The sequence below is a fragment of the Euprymna scolopes genome, chromosome 10 (genome assembly GCF_053919585.1).
Source record: "Euprymna scolopes isolate OS-2025 chromosome 10, ASM5391958v1, whole genome shotgun sequence".
In the NCBI taxonomy this organism is placed as follows: domain Eukaryota; kingdom Metazoa; phylum Mollusca; class Cephalopoda; order Sepiida; family Sepiolidae; genus Euprymna; species Euprymna scolopes.
Genome location: NC_136491.1, coordinates 18,312,608 through 18,332,266, shown reverse-complemented (window position 1 = coordinate 18,332,266; position 19,659 = coordinate 18,312,608). Strand labels below are relative to the sequence as shown.

General features: G+C 35.0%; 1 protein-coding gene across 7 annotated transcripts in view; it reads left to right on the top strand.

Moving 5' to 3' along the window:
• The first annotated feature begins 564 nt into the window (after positions 1–564).
• Positions 565–19,659, top strand: part of LOC145285823 (E3 ubiquitin-protein ligase UBR4-like) — a 350,597-nt gene continuing 331,502 nt past the window's right edge. For 6 of the 7 annotated variants that reach the window (XM_080134245.1, XM_080134244.1, XM_080134247.1 and 3 more), the window contains exons 1-2: positions 571–704; positions 19,445–19,542. In XM_080134245.1, coding sequence (XP_079990371.1) covers positions 592–704; positions 19,445–19,542 — 211 coding nt within the window. In that variant the 5' untranslated portion in view covers positions 571–591. Of the gene's footprint in view, positions 705–19,444; positions 19,543–19,659 lie in introns of all 7 variants that reach the window. The other variant, XM_080134243.1, reaches the window with a different exon arrangement.

The window sequence follows — 19,659 nt, the reverse complement described above, 5'->3', positions numbered from 1 at the left end:
TTTATCCAAATCCAAAAGAATGTTTACATCTATTTTCTATTTTCGCATTCCTTTTGCGATTTACACGTCAATCATTTCTTCCTCAATTTAATTGTTTATTCTTCTAATCATAATAACTGATCCAGCGAGCATCCATCGCTCAAATCAATTAATAAGACTACAGTAACAATAATAATAGTGTTTTGACCATTGCTCCCGCTTGTCACAGTTAACAGATACTACGCTATGATCACAGCCTAAAGGGTCATAACATTACACTATATGACGATTGAGCGCGAGTATTGTATTTTTTTGCAAAATAAATTGAATTGAATAGAATTAACATTTATTTTCTTGAGAGATAAATTTCCCTTAATTTAAGGTAACAAAATTATCTCTCTTCATATCAAAACTAAAAAACGATCCTATTTTTCTTGGTGATTTACATGTTTTTGGCACCCTTTCACCATTCCTTCTAGACATACTAGATGAGCAATAAAACGTAAAAATAAAAACTTTGTTGTTGTCAAGGGAAGCAACTCTTCGCAATAAAAAATTACTAATAATCACTTTAAGCTCCTCCTCCTTCTTGACATTGGCCAGCAAAACAATATGGCGGCCGTACCTGCGTCATTGTCGTATTGCGTGAAACCTCTACTAGCTGCCTCTTATTCAGCCTTCAACAAGAATGAAATTCCAGATTTTTCCCGAGTGATTTCCAAAAGGTAACCTATTATAATTTTCCGGGATTATTTATTAATTTTAAGGGATATCTTCGGTCGAAAGATCTTCATTCTTATCTGTAATTACTACAGTTTCTTTCGCATCTTCCTCGTAATTTCCTTTAAAGTTTTATTTTCATTTTATTAAAACTTAAAAATGAAATAGAACCCGGAACATAAAATAACCGATGTTTTTATATTTAATTATTTTAATTTTTGTGAGAGAGTTGAGAGTTCTAAATGTGCTCTGCATGTTTCAAAAAAATTAATTTACCTTGAATAAATAATAATAATAATAATAAAAAAAAACGTCAGTCTGTGTTAAATTTTCATTACGCGTTTGTTTTTTTCTGATATAACGTTTATCTTATTCCTCGGTTTTTATTTCTGTCATAATTAAACATAAATTTGCCCCTTTAAAATTCAATTAATTTAATGCCCCCTGGCCTTCCTCGGCTTTGCATACAAGTAACTAATTAATTTGAAATTAAGGTGCTTGTATAAATCGCACCCCATGGATGCCGATATCGGTTCGATAAAATTCGATAAGTTACCACAGTTGAAAGGCAACCACACAAATTTAAATCCAGTTTCCTAAAACGTAAAAAAAAATAAAATAAATAAAAAAAGCCATCTTATACCAATTTATTTACATTGTTGCGTTTTTTTTTTGTTTTCTAAATTGTTGCTTTTTTGTTTGTTTTTATTTATTCAAAGATAAATTTCAGTTTTTTTTTTTTTTTTTTTTAGTGTGATTTTTATTTCAAATGTGGTTTTGGTCTTCGAACCAAACTTTTTAATGGCCTGCATGAAATATATTGTAAAGTTGGTACTTATGCATTTTTGTTACCCTGCTGAAATAACGTTATTTAGAAAGCCATTCTTAACATAGGGGAGGGTGTTTTCTAACTGTTCTCTACTTTCACTTCACAATTTAATATGAAAAATATCGTAAAACTTTAATTTGACTTGAAAATACTATTAAAAAAAATTAACGCAGTAACAAAGGTGTATAAGCAGTGAAGCAAAGCACTAATATTTTCAATAAAACAATATTAGTTGAGGATCAATAAAGTTTTGGCTATTTTAACCTGCTGAGATATATATATATATATATATATATATATATATATATATATATATATATATATATAATGGTTGTACTGACCGTGTCGTGTGATTATTAAAGAGTGCTCAATGGAGGACAGTGAGTAGGTGTATAGTCTATTTACAAACATTATTGGTTACATATGTGCATCTCAGTCATCGCATGAGACAAGTTGCTGAAAAATGTTCTTCGTTAAAACTAACCCTAAATCCGAATGGTAATATTAAAAAGAAAGTAAAAAGTATCGTTTTAAATTAACTTAATTTCGCAATCATCGAAATTCAAGGATTGGTACTCTTTTCAACAATTAAAAACAACTTCTTCCTACAATGAAAAGGGTAAATGACTTGCGATGGACAAAATGGAGGTTTGTTTTGACGGAGTCTCTCTTTAAAAATCTATCAAATTAAGGTAATTATCTAATCAATATGAAATTTTCAGATAAAGTTAAAATGAACTTTATAAAGGTGTATTTAATGACATTCACTGAAATGACATTTCAGAAATTTATATGAAGGCATCGGTCCAATAATTCCTTGAATTTCAAAAGCCGTTAGACGAAGGCTACAACAGACCACGCCGCAAAAGAAAAAAAAAAAAGAAAAATAAAAACGAACAATACAAAACAACCTCTTGAAATTCAACAATTTATTATAAACCGGTAGAGGACAAGCACCGAACCTGTTCTGAATCCCTAACGCTAACTTAAATTTTAGGTTTAATTCGACAAGTTGATTTGGTTCAAATTCTGTAGAAGCACCAGAAGTCGTCAACTTGACTGAAAAACTAGAAGAAAACACTAGAAAGCACAAAAAGTCAAAAGCAACAATTTACAACGAAAATACAATACAAATGTGAAAGTCAAAATAAATAATGCAGTGTTTTTTCGTATTTTAGTTTCAGGAAATCTAGTTTATTTTTTTGTGGACGCATCGTCGCATCGGTTGTTGTGCGGGTAATTCGTTACCGGAATTTTATCAAGACAATATCTGCAGCCACGGAGGCCAATCTATATAAATACCATGATTTCATTATGAGTCATTCTATGATTTTATTAATACAAAACAATGATGACTTAACATTTATTCTTTTTTATGTACTTAGAACTGCAACTAATACCGACTTTTTTAAATTGACGACTTATAATAGGTTTTCGGATCTGCCGAAAACGAATATCATATTCAAATTTGGGACAGACAAGTAGTTTCCTAAAAATTAAGACATTTTTTTCCCCCAATAATAAATATCAGTGGCTTTCGCCATTCTTAGCATGGGGAGGAGGGGGTGTTTTCTAACACGCATGGGTAAATTTATACAAACACCGTGACAGCGAATTAACCCTAACCCTAACCCTAACCCCCTAACCCTAACCCTAACGCTGTCACGGTGTTTGTATAATAATACCCACGCCATGTGCATTAGTACTTTTCAATTGGGGGAAAACATGGCCTCCTCTGAAAACATAATGGATTCATTGGATAATAAAGGTATTAAGATCCAGAAAACTATTTGTGTGCCTTCAATTTAAATGTGATTTTCGTTTTCGGCACACCCCAAAACCTACCTTAGTCGTCAATTTAAAGGTGAATGTTAAGTTGCAGTTAAAGTAAAAAAAAAAAAAAAAAAAAAAAAAAAAAAAAATTCAAATATATAAAAAATAAATATAACCAAAAGCAAAATAAGTTACTTTTTTACTTACTAGAACAAGTTTTGTGTGTTTTAACGTATTTAAAAGCTTTTATTAGGTTTGAAAAAAGTAGTGCCGAGTTTGTGAATTAAACCGATAACAACATGACTGACAAGAACATGCCGCCTCTGGAGAATAATTTATGGCTCAAAACTCGAAAAAGGAACAAAATATTGTCAGAGATCCACCCAATATGTCACCGTGACATAGGTAGGTTTCTATTTATATTTTGCTTTATTTTTATGATTTAAGCGATTATTGAGACCTCAGTTAAATGTCTGGATGTCGACCATCTTGTTGTCATTCTAACTTACCAACTTGGCACTACTTGTGTTACTAATTAAATAGATGCTTTAAACTATGTTTAACTACACAAAACTTATCTAGGTAGGTAGAAGAGTAACTGATTTTTCCTTTGGTAACATTTATTTGTTACATATTCAAATCTTTTAAGCATTTTTTTCTTTTTTTTTGGGGGGGGGGGTTTCTCTTCCCAATAAAGTTATTTAATTGGGATTATAGTTTTAAATTTATTGAACACTAACAGTGAAACGAAAACTGTTTTCTGATTTCCAAGAATTTTCTAGCTTTTTCTTTGGAAAAAAAAAGAAAAAGAAAGTGAAGTTTCGTCACTTTTCAGTAAAAAAAACAAAACAACTGAATAACGGTCTTTGGCCTTTTCTGAAATTTAAGCCTCCACAGGGCCTAGTCTGATGAGACTTCCTTACTCCATCTTTCCATCCTCCTATTACCTACATGACAATTTTGTGTGGTATCAACAGATGTTAGTGTCACTGCATTTATTTATTTTGGGGGGATAGTGTTAGGTTATCAGATTATGCCATTTGTCTTCCATATCTACCCTTATAGTGTCAGTTCTTTACAAACAAAGCAATAAATAAAAATCTGGGTTGGCATTTTTCCCTTTTCAACATGTAGCAGCAAGAGAAGTGGTGTAAAAAAAATAACGGGAATAAAAAACTTCTGTTGAAAAGGGAAAAATGCCAACCCAGATTGTTTTCTTTGATGCCGACTTCATTTCTCCCCGAGCACGTGTTGCATTTTCCCTTTCTCTTCTCGTGCACACTTCCTAATTCGCATATGTGCAATTTTCTGCTACTATCGCTAATCTCTCCGCATGCTGGTCACTCTTCGCTGCTGCTGATACTTTCCACTTGCTCGTATGCATTATGTTGCCTTTGATTCGTGTATTATTATTATTAGCAAAAAAATACTCCTTCTTGTTGCATATAGCATGTATATGATTAACAAACATTATTTTGGACCCCCCCCCCATTTCTGGGGGAATCCTATCCTAACAAATAAACATGCACTACACTACCCTTTTCAAAGGCGTAGGTAATGCTTGGGAGGATATTCTCCTGATACCAGAACAGATACTCCCTGATTTTAGCATTGGAAAATGATGCACTAGTCTGACATAGCATAGTAAACAAAATTAAGCATTAAAAGATATAGTTTCAGCTTCAGACAGATACCAAATCGCCATTAGTAATAGATTATAATTATTATTATTGTATCAATGTTATTATAGCATCAATTGAAATGAATGGCTCTCGTCTTGGGGAGATCTCATGTTTTGACAAGCTTCTGGGCTTGACCTTTACTCCTGGTCTAAAATGGAACACGTACATCAAATCTGTTGCCAAGGTCACTGGCAAAATGATGGGATCCTTCTACCACTTCAGTAGATATCTCACTGGTGATGCAATTCTCTGCCTATATAAGAGTCAGGTACCTCCACGGATGGAGTACTGTTGCCACATCTCAGCAGGAGCTGGTAGAAGCACTTATCCTGCCTTGACAGAGTTCAAAATAGACTTTGTAGCCTAGTGGGAGATGCCCTTTTCTTATCCTTGCAACCTCTTTCCCACAGAAGAGACATTGCGAGTCTGTCTCTGCTTTATCGTTATTTTCATGGCAAGTGTTCATCTGAGCTCCAATCTATAGTCCCCCCTCACCAAACTTTCATGAAAAACACTTATCTAGCTGTAACCACTATCAGTAATTTCCTCTACTCTTTATCTGTGTCTAAACCTAAATATAGATTCTATGAACAAAGCTTCTTTCTTAGAACTGCATGCCTGTGGAACTCTCCTCTGTTTGCCATCTTTCCAGCTGACTACAATTTGGTCGTCTTCAAGTCCAACATAAACAAATTCTTGTTGAACTGTCCCCTTAAGTAATTCAATTTGCCAAATTTCCACTACTAACAATTACTATATTATCCCATTGACTATTGTACACTCAGTAAGCCTTATCCTCGAGTGGCCTCCAGGCCTTGATAAGTGGTGACTTCTATGTAAGAAATTAATAACCAGTGATTGCTCACTGACAACAGCAGGTGATATTTTCTGGAGTCTGAGTGATAAATCTCAATTGTAGATCTTTTGCATTTTTGCAATGATCATTTACCATTAATTTTTCACTGATAGCAGCTGTTTGGAATCTAGAGGTCTGGATGGTGCTCTTCCTCCTCCATCCTTTCATCTTCCTTGACTCTTCATGACAATTATTATTATATATTTTATTATTTTTTGGAATCCTTTGAGATGGGGCTTTATAATTGGTGTATTAATTTTTTTTGCGGACTGCTTCCTCATTTTCACAGTTGTTTTTTCATCACGTTTCGACTAACTAATCCTCTGGCCTTTTTCAGATGGTTAACCACGACAGGATAGGAATGCTAAGTTTTGTAACTGTATTCCCAGTAATTACTACTTTCCATAGTTGTTGTTGTCTCACCACGCTTAGCCAACTAATCCTCTGACCTGTTTTGGGTAGGATTGAAACCTCTCTCTTCAGATAATGATAATACCATTTGGTATGGACCGGACAATGGAAGGCCAGGTAAAAACACAAACTTGGATTTATAAGACCATAAAATCCAACTGTGATCGCCCTTCGGGGCCCGTGGTGCAGTGGATAGAGGTGTTGCGTTTCTACTGTTCCAAGTGAGCATTGTGTGAAGATAGCGAAAATTGAAAATTTTAAAAATCTCAAATTTTTGGTATTCATCAATTTCCCTCATACTTTTCCTTGAATTGCTTATTTCATTTGTAGATATTTTGATATAATATCTAAAAATATTGATTAGTTTTCATTATCTTACTCTTTACTTTCAAAAAATTTTTTTATTTGCAAAAATGAGTTATTGCCGGGTTACTGGTTTGAACTGCCAAAGAATTTATTTGCTTAGCGAGTTTCCATAAGGATCTCTTTGGAGGCACCAATAGTTTGAAACTGCATATCATACACAAGGAGTTTGTTGAGTGACACATTCCTCACTACCAATTACATTTCTGACAGTCATTTGGATCATTTCATCTCGTCAAGATGTAGTCTACCTGGGAACATATATTTCCAGAGTGATGTGTCACTAGTCCGCGGTCAGATTTATGTAAAAATTTATTTAACACTGCTACATCAACAGCAACGCACATATCAAGAATTCTTGTGCCAAAACCATTGGTCACATGCAGGCGCTCAGAAGCCATCCGACTCTCTACCTATACATCCATTCAGATCATTAGCAACAATCAGTGTCTCCTTTGGGCCAAAATCAAAGTCTAGTGTCTGTTTGGATGCTACACTTCAATTTTTTGTTCTTGGTTAGTGGAGGAGAAATCCTTCATGACTAAGATAATTTAAAATTTTTGTTTCTTTTCTCCACATTAAAAAATGACCTTGGTGTTTAACTCTGCCCTCATGAGAGAGACAAAGTAAATAGAAACAATCAGTGTCTCTGCATGTGGGACAGTAAAGATACTACTCAGGAGTTTGGAAAAGAAAGATTCGTTGAACTCTTCTGAAACCCCAGTCTGAAAGGTATATGCGCACCAAATGTTCACAATTTGATCGCTAATCAGAACTCGAAACTGCATTAAATAGCTGTCACAGCTCACAACTGAGAGAACCTTATCAACCGACTTTGCAACAATAAGCACATCAACACCAGACCAATAGAACTTGTATTAACTGTTCTTTCCAGTGATCATTCTAGCTAAGCCACTACACCATTTTGTTTCCTGAACAAAACAGCTATCAATTATTCTTCATTTTAGTGTTTCAACAATTTCTCTGGCTTAACCACTCATGCTACTAACATTCAGGGAAGCAATTCTAATCTTGGATTGTTGTGGGGTTTTATGAGATAAAGGTCTGGTTAGACCCACAACACTACAACCCTCCTGACTGGCAATAACACCTTCAATATTACTTCTGACTTTGTTGTTACCATTAATTTCCAAATTCAACATAACTCATTAGAATTCAAACAAAGTTTTATGGCCTAATCCTTCCGAAGGGATGTGTATTTTTTGTTGAAACACCATCTTACCATAGCTCTCCACTAACGAGCATTGTGCTTATCTGTTGTCAAGGTGTTCATTCATATAACTATGTTCTTCTCTGAGCAACTACTACGCTTTTGTTGGATGCCACAGAAACTACTGCTACCCATAGGGATAGCAGGATAGTTTATAGTTTATCAAGGTTTACTCCTAGATCTGCTGTATTCTATACTCATGCATACTTAACAGGGTTACTTCTCTTCACCACATATGGATAGTTGTTCTTTATGGAGAGGCTGTTGCAACTTTAGAATGAGCTATGTTACGCATCACATGGTGCTGGATGCATGGAGATCAGTCGAGGACACCACAGAAGGCCATTTCAGTAAAGTACTTCTCTGTGTGAACCTCTTAACCTTCAAGAATTCATATTGTCTAAATATAGATGCTATGAAAATAGAAAACAGAATTATTTATATAAAATAAAACAAATTCATATTAAATATATATATAATGCATCTTGTGGATAACTGCGCATAATGAAATACCCCATATGCTAATCTACAATGTAAATCTCACCTGTCTGTTTAAATGCATGTATGTATATATGTCTTGCAAAAACTTCCGACAGAGGTGACGGATTTTCACAAGATTGGTATCATTTTGAAGCTCAACCCTTTGGATGACAAATGTCGAAAAATTGGCCAAAAATATTAACTCCTTCATCCTCAACTGGGCACTTTTCTACAGGGAGGGGTTGCTTTTTTTCAGATATTTTCGAAAATCATCGCCTCTTTTCGATTGTCTAGCCTTAATTTAATCCTATGTTATTTCTGGTTTGGCGATGGGAGCAACAGCTAACGCATCACTTTTTTTTTTTACTTTCTTTTCCTCGTTCGAGGTACAGGTTCGAGCCTACCTACCTACTACCACTTTTCTTTTTTGCTTAACCAACACCCTTACACACACTTCCACTTTGTTTTCCGCCTTCATGTGATGGGTTCAAGCCTGCCTGCCTACTACAACTTTTTTTTTTTTTTTGCTCAACACACACCTCCAAACACCCGGGCAACACTGGGCACCCAGGCTAGTACTCTATAAAACTAATTCTGTGTATCATCCATCCCTAAACCCTAACTTAGCTGGTGTAGGCATGTCATCAAGATGTCAAAATTCTCATGCAAAAATGTTTTTTGGCTAATTACATCCTGTCATTCGGTTAGATACAATCAAGTGAAGAATCATGTGAAAAACAAAAAAAGTTTGCATTCACTGTCGGGTTAGGTTGAGCCAACTTTTTCCCTGGCTTACATTATAACTTGAACCATGGTGATCCATGCATGGTCGGCTTGATCAAGGTCACACAAAATCAGTAACCCAATCAAAATTTCTGTATTTAAGGCTGACCACCTGTAGATTTGAGATCTCAACCAAGTCCTCCTTGATAGTTGTTGTCCTGGTCATCAACTATCCACCAATAGGCCTACACCATCCACATAGAGAAGATTGTCACATACTAATTATCTCTTGGAGCAATGAACTGCATGTCCTAACCATTGAAAATGTTGCTGCAATAGGACAGAGAGCATAGATATTTGATTGAGGTGTTGGCAGAAAATCAACAGTTGGGGCATCGTCAGCAATGGAGGTAGGCATTGTTAAAATCTTCCACCTTATGCAGATCAACCACGACTTGTAGCCAAAGAGGAGTATTGACTGCATGACACATTCGTGGGCATGTCTTTTTTTTTTTTTTTTTGACGTTGAGATTTCCCAATCACACCTTAAGGATTATTGAAGGTACACAAAGGCCGATCTAATAGTTCCAACTGTACAATCTACTGCCTCCTGTCCAGACCAGTTTGAAAGTGCTGTCACTCAACCGTTCATCTAGAGGATGATTTGTCAGTAAGGGGTTCATAAGCTGGAGGAAAATCAGGATGGATAAGAAACCTCAGAAAAGGTATATTACGAAAACTGGATCCCTATCGATATTCTCACTGTTCTACTTGTGGCAGATGTGGATTGGACTGGACAGCCATATGAAAACTCAACAGTAGGTGAGGCATCGCTGCCATCATAGTTGGGTGTCATGGATAATCAAGTATTGTAAATAAAACTCATGAGAAAAAAAAAAATGTTCACATCATAAAAATTTTTTTTTTTTTTTTGAAAACAATATGATGTCATTTTTTTCTGCCGTTTGTATGCTTTTACAAGTATTTGAAAATATTGCATAATAATTTTTTTTTTTTTTTCAATAATTTTCTTTATTACCTGTTGAGTTTACAGGGTGTTGCTAACAACACCTTGTAAACCCAGCAGGTAATAAAGAAAATGATAAAAAAAAAATGATTCAATATTTTCAAAAACTTGTAAAAACGAAAAAAAAAAAAAAATTACATTGTGTAGCCTAAAAAGAAAACATCCTTTAACATTATAAAAAATTTTTCTGATGGAATGATTGTATTTATATTTATAAGATGTATAAAATATCAGAAAACTTAGATTTCTCTTCAGAAGATTTTTTGTGTATCATGTATACATAGAGGTATGGAATATCTGTTCTATCCTCAGTCAGAGGAGGAGAGATCCTTCTTCACTGGGGCAATTATCTTTGTCTCATCCAGAGTCTCCTTTTTTAAAAAGCTAGACATCCCTTACATAAAAAAATGACTTTGTGTTCAATTTTGCCCTCTTGGGGATGCTGTAAATAGACTTCTGCCAACATCGTTCCTAGTTTTTTATCTTTGGCTACTTGCCTTTTTCCTTACCATGTCTGTTATTTACTTATTTTGAAGTGAAAAAAAATGTAATCCTATATGACTTTAAACAGTTGCTAATGTTTTCATATAAACTTAGCTAAATATTTTTGCTGAGAAACGAAGTTTTGAGTAATAGATATTTTTAGATACTTTTGGTTGTTTCGTCAAATAAAGCCTCCATTTCCCCTCGTTCCCTCCACTTTTCTAATATTTGCTTCCTAATTGTAAAGCTGATTGGAAGTGGTTTTGCTGAAACATTATCTGGTGAATGTGAGCAGTATTGATTGGAATTGCTACGAACCCAAGTGGATTGGTCACTGGACAAACTGATGCATGGTTGACTGAATTGATATTTTGACTAATCCATTTTTTTTTTTTTTTTTCTTTCAAATATTTTGTAAAATTATATGGACCTACCCGATGTTGTCCAGGAGTATTGTTTTTGTTTCACTTTTTATATTTTCATAATTTTGGTAATAATTTTTTTTTAAATAGGATTTTGGAAGTTACATTTATTTATCACGGTATCATTAGATCATTATATTACTAATTAAGCTAAATTCTTATAAAACTATAACTAATTTACGTAAGGTAATGTTTTAATCTTTATATAATGATTGGATGTAAATAGCTTGCAAAACATTTAATCTTTTAATACATGAGGATTTATTAATAATTTAAAAGCCAGAAATAACTTTCTTTCAAATTTTGGAGAGTTGCAAATAGGATAATTGAGCAGCAAATAAGAAGCCAAATAATCATCAACAAAATGTAGTCTGGATGAAGTATCACTGATTCTATATTTATTCAAAGACAAATGCAGGAATACCTGTATTTTGCCTTTGTGAATTTAAAAAAATGCTTTTGAGAGAGTGCCAAGATATCTTGTCTACTGAGCTTTATATAAATTAAGGGTTAGCAAGTGGTTGCTGAACGTTGTTCCAATAATATACAGAAATGTTCAAAGCCATGTTAAAATTAACACCACATGTGTGGACATGCGTATATACATGCAATAAACAGTTCACCAAACGCAGACAATAATGTACAAGAACAATTCTGTACCAGGATGATTAACATCTTTTCTGGGGGTACGTCTGTTACATAAGGGAGGGAGAAGAAGAGGATTTGACTTGGACACTTTACTTGAGGGATACTGGTACCCTGGTGATGACGTGTCCATTTTACTAATGAAGAGAAGAAGTTTACGACGATGAGAGAGAGAGAGATATTACGAGTGTTAAGAGACGAGAGAACGGGAGCCAAGATCCCGTAAACCGTTTGTCTAGTGGTTAGGACGCTTGTTGTGTATTTATGTGTTTGAATTAAAGAAGATTCATACCTGGTTCTGCTGCTCTGGGAGAGTCTTCATCTGGGTGGAGCTCTCTTGCTGTTTTCGCCGGAATACACAAGATGAAGACAGATGTTGGGTTTTCAACCTTTTATTCTCCCAGGCATGATCTGCAGATGCCGCCATTGATGGTCTCCACTGTGTGTACCTACCACGTCCCACGTCTGGGGCGCGCATCTCCCTCCTTACTTAGGAGAGAACCATTTTAGACTTCTGCTCGGCTCGGCATTTTCTGAGAGACTCAACGTTTCACCAACCTTGCCATGTAGCATCACATGACATCCGGTTAGATGAAACGTCACTTCCTGCAACGTGGATTAACTACAAAAATATCTCTCTGACCCCCTCCCACCCTCTCCCTCTCTCTCTCGATCTACTATCTAATAGAGACACAGAGAGAGAAAATAGAGAGAGTATGAAAGAGCCAGAGAGAGAGAGAGGAGAGATGCTCTTTCACACGTCCCTTGTTTCACTGCGTCCCTTTTTGAATTCTTTGAAGTTGCAAAAAGATTTCCTCTGAAGGACACCAAATGCCAGATGATATTTTATATAACACTAGATGTACCTGGTGTTGCTTAATATTTAATGTAACATTAAATTCCTTAAAAAATATGAAGTAAAAAAAAATATTGAATGAAACCGAGACATGTGCATGTAAGTATTATGTTTTTCTAAACAGTTCACTTATTGTAAGTAAAAAAAAAAAATATACTCCAGCTGAGATTGAAACCAAAACCTAAAGTCCTTAAATCAAGTACAATAACCATTAGACCAGCTTGACATAAACGTTAAAACCTACTTCTTAACATAATGTGAATGACTTGCATATGTGCAGCCATGGAACAGTTGACAAATAGATGAAAAACAGATAAAAATCTGATGACTCCCAAGTACCAATTTTTCAATTTTGACCCCTTAGAAGGCCTTTTTTTTTTTTTTTTTTTTTTTCGAATGAAAACTGATTAAAAAAATTTTTCCACATGTCTGAATATTCTATATACCAAATTTGATTCTGGAGATCAAAAATTCATTGAGTAAATAGGTTGAGAAGTGTTCTCACACACACATTGTCACTTTTATAGATATATAGATTTATTCCTTGAATGTTCCCTAGCTTGGAGTTGCATGCTTCCTTGGTCTCTACATCTTGCTATATTGTTCACTACTAGTGCTCCCATGAACCTCAGTAACTGGATCCCCTGTCTGCTAGTAAACTCGACCTCTCTCTGACTGACTCCATTCTCTAACTGACTAACGTGTATATATAAAATCTATTCCATTTTCTCTGATGTCAGAAGTCAATCTTTTTGTTATTCTAAATCAAGTTTTGTTTATCCATCAACTTGTATTTTGGTGATTTTTGTAATCTCTTGCCAGAATCTTAGACGGAAACAAACCATGTTTTGCAACATCTATTTGGATTTCTGAAATTTAAACAACCACATCAACTTTTATTCAAACAATTCTTTAATACTCTGCCAGGTCGAAGACTGAAACAAATTGTTTCGTAATGTCAATTTGGTTCCTTCACAAAGGAAAATCTGGAATCCTTGTCGCCCCTGTTTGGTCACCTCCACACAACATTGAGGCGGGGGGTGATATGTTGCAGATTCATACCATAGCTCGCTTAATGAGACGTGGTGCTTTTGGGTGTCCGTCTTTTACTGGCTACTCCTAGAATGAATGCTTGAGAATCTTTGTCTGTGCTTGGCTTTTGTCCCCCCCCCCCACAAGACTGTTTTTCTGCTTTGTTTGAAATAACCACTTTTGTTATGATCCTTTCCTTCCTTTTAATTTTTGGGAGGAGAGAGGGAGAGTGCAAAAGAAGGAGAGATGGGTATGTCCCCCCCTCCCCAGTCTGGATTGTTTCCACAACACATTCTGTTAGTTTATAGGCAGAGGGATGAGTGGAGGGAAGTATTGACTATCTAGTAACTCTAAGGAGGGGGTCATCTAGTTATTTCTGAATTATGGCCTTGCTATAATTTTCAATCATATAGTGAATTAAAGTCTATTAAAACTGTTTAAAAATCATTTTAGCATACCTTCACCACCCTCATAAAGAACTTGGTTGATGGTGGATTTGTTTGAATGATTAAGACTTCGATGATGGGGTAATGTTAACTAATTTGTATATTACTTTGCACAAGTTAATTAATAAAATTAACTATTCTTTTGTATTTTTTTTTTAAATTCAATTATTATTTTGAGCTTAATATAATAAATCCGCTTAGAACTTTTTTTTTTTTTTATGAAGAGTTACATAAAATCTTAGAATAAAAAGTCGGTCTTTTATTTAAACATTTTGCCAGTTTGCTATCACTTCAACTAATTCACTACTGGGAATTTTGATTTGAAATAAAACTATTCATTCATAAATTTGCTGTAAATGCAAAAAAAAAGGAAAAAACAAACAGATTTGTGTATTTACTCATCTAAACTTCATATAAACATTAAAATTTCGTTAATTTTGATGCAAATTTATCTTTTAAATATGACTGTAACGGAACGTGTGTGAGGGGGAGAGGCGGTATATGTTTTTAACTTAGAATTTAGAAATGGATAACAACTTGTTGAAAATCAAGTTCATAAAAAGGAGACCAAAAAGGAATATTTTGAACAAAAATGCTGAAGTGTCCTTGGACTGAACGATTCTATTACAGTGAAGTCGTATTTTGAATTGCATGAAAAAGTGGAATCATGTTTTCCAACTGAATGCATGTTAATCAGATTAGTTTAATATAGTCAGTTGGTTGAACCAGTTTCCTCCAAAGTAGTAAGTTTTATGGGATATTAAATTCATAAGTGGCATCTAGTTGCTTTGATATTTATATTCTTATAAAATTTTTTTTTTTTTTTTTTTACATTTAATCCCAAATCAGGCACATTGCCACTTTGATGTAGGGGCTACTATCAGGGATATAAGCTACAGGGGTACTATGTGGGGAGTTGGGCAGCAAGATGTCGATTCATGTTACACTTGAACTTCTGCATGTCAGTACAGTTGGGGAAGTAGGAACCCGGGAGGGAATTCCAAAGTCTAACGCTTCTGGGGAAGAAACTACTGGAGTAGAAGGCTCTCTTACATCTTAGGGATCTCTACTGTGAAGGGGTGGGATTTTGCTGCTTGTCGGAGGTATTTACGTCGAGAGGGTACAAGTACTTGCAGTTCGTCAGAGCATTCACCGTTAAAGTACTTGTAGAACAGGCAGAGGGATGCTATATTTCATCGATAGGACAGAGGCTGAAGCTAAGATGACAGTTCAGGACCTATCAGGTTAGCAACTCTCTTTTGAACCTTGTCTAGGAGTGAGAGACTAGTAGCAGAAGCACCAGCCCAAATATGACAACAATACTCCATACATGGGAAAATGGTGGCCTTATAGAGGTACAGGATACTTTCGGGCTTTAGTAGCTTTCTAGCACGGTAGAGAGAACCTACCTTTTTTGCAGCGGTCCTGGCAATGCTCTCAATGTAATTTTTCCAACTTATGTTTCCTGTGAACGTTAGGCCAAGGAGATTAAAAGATGTACCTTCAGATAAAGAGTCTTTGGCCATTGCTATTGGTGGTAGAGAAGGTTTCTCGTAGTTATTGAAGGAAACAAGTTTATTCTTGGCAGCATTGAATGTGACCATCCATTTTTGTCCCCATTTCACTACAGATTGGAGGTTATCCGCTAGTGTTTCTGCCATTTCCTTAGATATGTGTTCATTTGTTTTCCTGTTGTGTCTGTTATAGAGCGTGGTGTCATCAGCATATATACCCATCTCAGAGACAATTTTGTCAGGGAGGTCATTTATGAATATTAGGAATAATAGAGGTCCAAGGTTAGACCCCCTGAGGCTCTCCCGCATTTATATCATATTGTTTAGATGTATGACCATAGAGAACAACCTGGATTTTTCTCTTATATAAGAAGGATTTAATTATGTTAAGTATTCTTCCAGTGATACTGTATGATCTGATTTTCCTGAGAAGACCTTCATACCATACCCTGTCAAAAACTTTAGATATATCTAGAGCTACTGCTCTACCCTCCCCTGCTTTGTCAAGTGAATGGTATATATGCTCAGAGATTACAGTTAGAATGTCTGCCGTGGAACGGGCTTGCCTAAATCCATATTGTTGGTCGGTCAGAAGTTTAGCATCTGTAAGGTGATGGACTAGATCTTAGTTAATTATGGATTCATATATTTCGACGAAAAGTGAGAGGAGGCTAATGAGGCAGTAATTTACTGGGTCAGTTCTTTCGCCAGAATTCTTGAAAACTGGTACCACAGAAGTAGTTTTCCAGCAGGCAGGAAAGCAAGATTTATTAAGGCATTTGTTGTAAAGTTTGGAGAGAACCAGAGCTACTTCAGCGGAGCACTTTTTAATAGCACAGCCGAGATGAGATCAGGTCCACATGCTTTTGAAGTGTCAAGATTTTTTATGATAGCATGCACCTGAGAAGGGGGAATTTTCAGATTGCCTAGTGTGGCATCTGTCTGCAAAGGAAAGTTAGGGAGGGGATGGTTAATAGGGTCCAGAGTGGAGTTGGAGGCAAACCGACTGGCAAGCATGTTAGCCTTCTCGGTTGCTGAGCAAACAACCTTATGATTGTTGGTTAGTGGGGGAATTGTTGATTGCCCATTATTTACTACACTGTTGTAGATTTTCCAGAAGTCACAAGTTCCTAATTTCTGTGCTTTGATGTGTTTTTTGGTGGTTTCAGTAGATTTTCTGTTAGCTGTCGCTATTTCTTTCTTACAGTTATTTCTGGCTTCTATATACTTCTGTCTGCTTGAACTGGACTTATGTCGGTTAAATCTGCGGTATGCATGCTGCCTTAGCGCGATGGCAGCTGCACAAGTAGAAGTAAACCATTGGGGAGAGTGGGGCTTGCTATAAAACTTCCACGTGGGAACATGTGCTTCAATTGCTGTTTTGAACCATTCAGTGTTTGTTAGAATTTAAGATAATGGCAAACAAAGGATTCTTGAAATTAAAGATTATAAATTCACAACATTCAACACTTGTTCACATATATTCATAGATTTTTATCTTATTTAAATGATAACAAAAATAATAGTTAAGACGTGTTTCTAGCTAATTATTCAGGCAGACAATTTCTATGTTTAGATCATAAGTCAATTTCCATTTTTTGGATCAGAAATGGAAGATTTTTGATAAAAAAGAGGAGAATCTTGTGTATTTACAATTATCACTTAACTGGTTGATTAGAAAAAGTTTTCGTGTATTTTCTGAATTAACATTTACAAGGTGATTTAGTTAACGATAATGTGAATGATTTTTTTTATTTTAAGAATGGAAAGTGACATTTCAAACATTTGTTTTGTTTAAAATGTATTCTTTCACATATAATAATTACAAATTATCAAAATATATTTAAACAATCTGTATTAGTGATGTTTTTACCTGGAATCACACAAAACAATTTATTTCTTATTAATATTATACTTTAATCAGTGAACCCAATCAGGTTAATCTGTTTCTGATCTGGTAGTTTACAGCTTTCTAACACTACAGTCACTTCTATTGAGTTGTATAAACAAACGTGACAACCTTACTAAATGTTTTTTGACATTTCCTCCAGCCAATGGCCTTTCAGAGTCACATATCTACATTTTAAATACTTGAAATTATAAGCAAAATGACATTTTCTTTTTTGGTTCCCTGACAAGATGAGGGTGGACTGGTAAATTTTCCTTTGTCCGTTCATCTGTCTGCACTTTTTTTCAATAACTATGCCTTGGAATTTTTTTTTAATTTTGCACAAACATTAAACCTGATATGAGTAAAAAAGTAACAGAACAGATTTTCTGGCAAAACTTTGGTTGCTCCCTTAGGGGTGCCTTTTGGGTTAAAATGACTAAAATTGACACTTTTGTACTTATTAAAAAAAAAAATGGATGTCTTGGATTTTTATAAAACTTTCTGAAATTCTATATAATTTTGTTTGTCTATATTTCGCTATAACTCTTGGGTGTGCCCCAGGGGCTCTTTTAGACCTAATAAAAACACTCCATTTTTGGGACTATTTTACCATATTTGTCCAAAATTTTCTGTGTATGTCTATTTAGCAGTTTTGCATGATGCTTCTAGAAATGTAAGCCATGTTTAATTTCAGAACAGTTTCCGATGGTTCCGTGTTCTACACAAGTCCTGAGGGGTGACTGGTTTGCAGTAGACAGAACAGTTGCCGATGGTTCGTTGTTCTACACAAGTCAGGGCAGTTGACTGGTTTGCAGTAGACAGTTCTCGAGTTGGAATCCACAGAGCAAAAGATTCTTCCGTGTCGAGACGAAAAAAACATGTGAAATTGCTACAGAAAGGTTTAATATTTATGGAGCAATTCTGGTTTCTGATTGGTTGGGAGCAGAACGTCAATTAATTCGATTTGTCAGTTCCTAGCAGCATTGTTTATAAATAGAATCTCCTGACTGTGCGGAATCATACCCCATTATAACCCAAAAATATTGTAACAGTGTTGAACGCAAATTTAAATATGTTAAGGCCTTAGGGACTTTTGGGGTTAAAAGGGCGGGGGCAAATGATGGACTTAGTCATTTCATTTTTTTGCACGGTGCAGAACTCAAATTTACATATGTTAAGGCTTAAAACTGCACCGTTTGTCCACTTTCACCAGGATTTGACGTCCCCCTAGGGATTTTTGGGACTAAATGGGGAGTGGGGAGCAAATGCGGAACTGAGTCATTTTTTTTTATGCTTCGTTCACTGTGCACTCACAGGGTACCATGCATACTTCACTTTTTTTAAAATGTTTTAGTAGAAATTATGGCCTTGGAAGTTTCACCTTTGTGTTGATGCGCAAAATTCTTTTTCTCTATAGTTTTTAAAAAAATCTCTTTTGTGCCCCTAATCATTTAAACAAATGAACATTAACTGCAAAATTAAAAAAGGTGGAGCAAGAATTAGGAACACTAATATTGACATGAAATAAAGCCCTAGTCTTTTCAAGACTAAGGCTAATAGGCATCTCTTGGTTTTGTGATAATCATCTTTTGTATTTATTAAGTGAATTCACACTTTGCCTGCAGCGATTTCCACAAAAAATATTTTTTTATAAAAAACAGTCTTGTTATCTATAAGCAAGAGAAGAAAATTCTTGCCCCAACAAGAACTGAAAAAGGCAAATTATATTATCTCTGTTACACCCGAAACTTAGGAATTTTTTTTTTTTATGGAAATCACTCCAGACAAGACATGAAGCCACCTAATGTAAGAAGTAAAAAAAAAAAAAAATAAATAATACTACATGAAGGTTAAAACTAGTAAATGATAAATGATCAGAAAATAGCACTTCCTCTTTCTTTGTCAAAAACCTTGCTTATAAAATGTTAGAACTAAAGGACAAAATAAGGGGAGAAAGAGTTATGAAACTGTAAAAAGGTTCACTTTCTATTCTCACCATAACCAAGAATAAAGATTGATTTAGTGATTACGTTACAAAACATCTTTTTTCTTATTTTTCTATATTTTTAATTGCTTTTCAGTGAAGAAGAGCTCTTCAACCATGATGAAGAATATGAGCCTTTCTACTCTGCATTTGTGGCCTTGTCAGCTCACTATCTGGGAGCAAGTGCCGGTTCAGGTAAGAATTACACCTTTTCAATATCATCAGTTGAAACAGATACTTAATGCTCTTTGTTTTCTGATATAGCGATAGAATCTTTATGAATTTTGATTAACATCGTAGGAAAAAATAAGA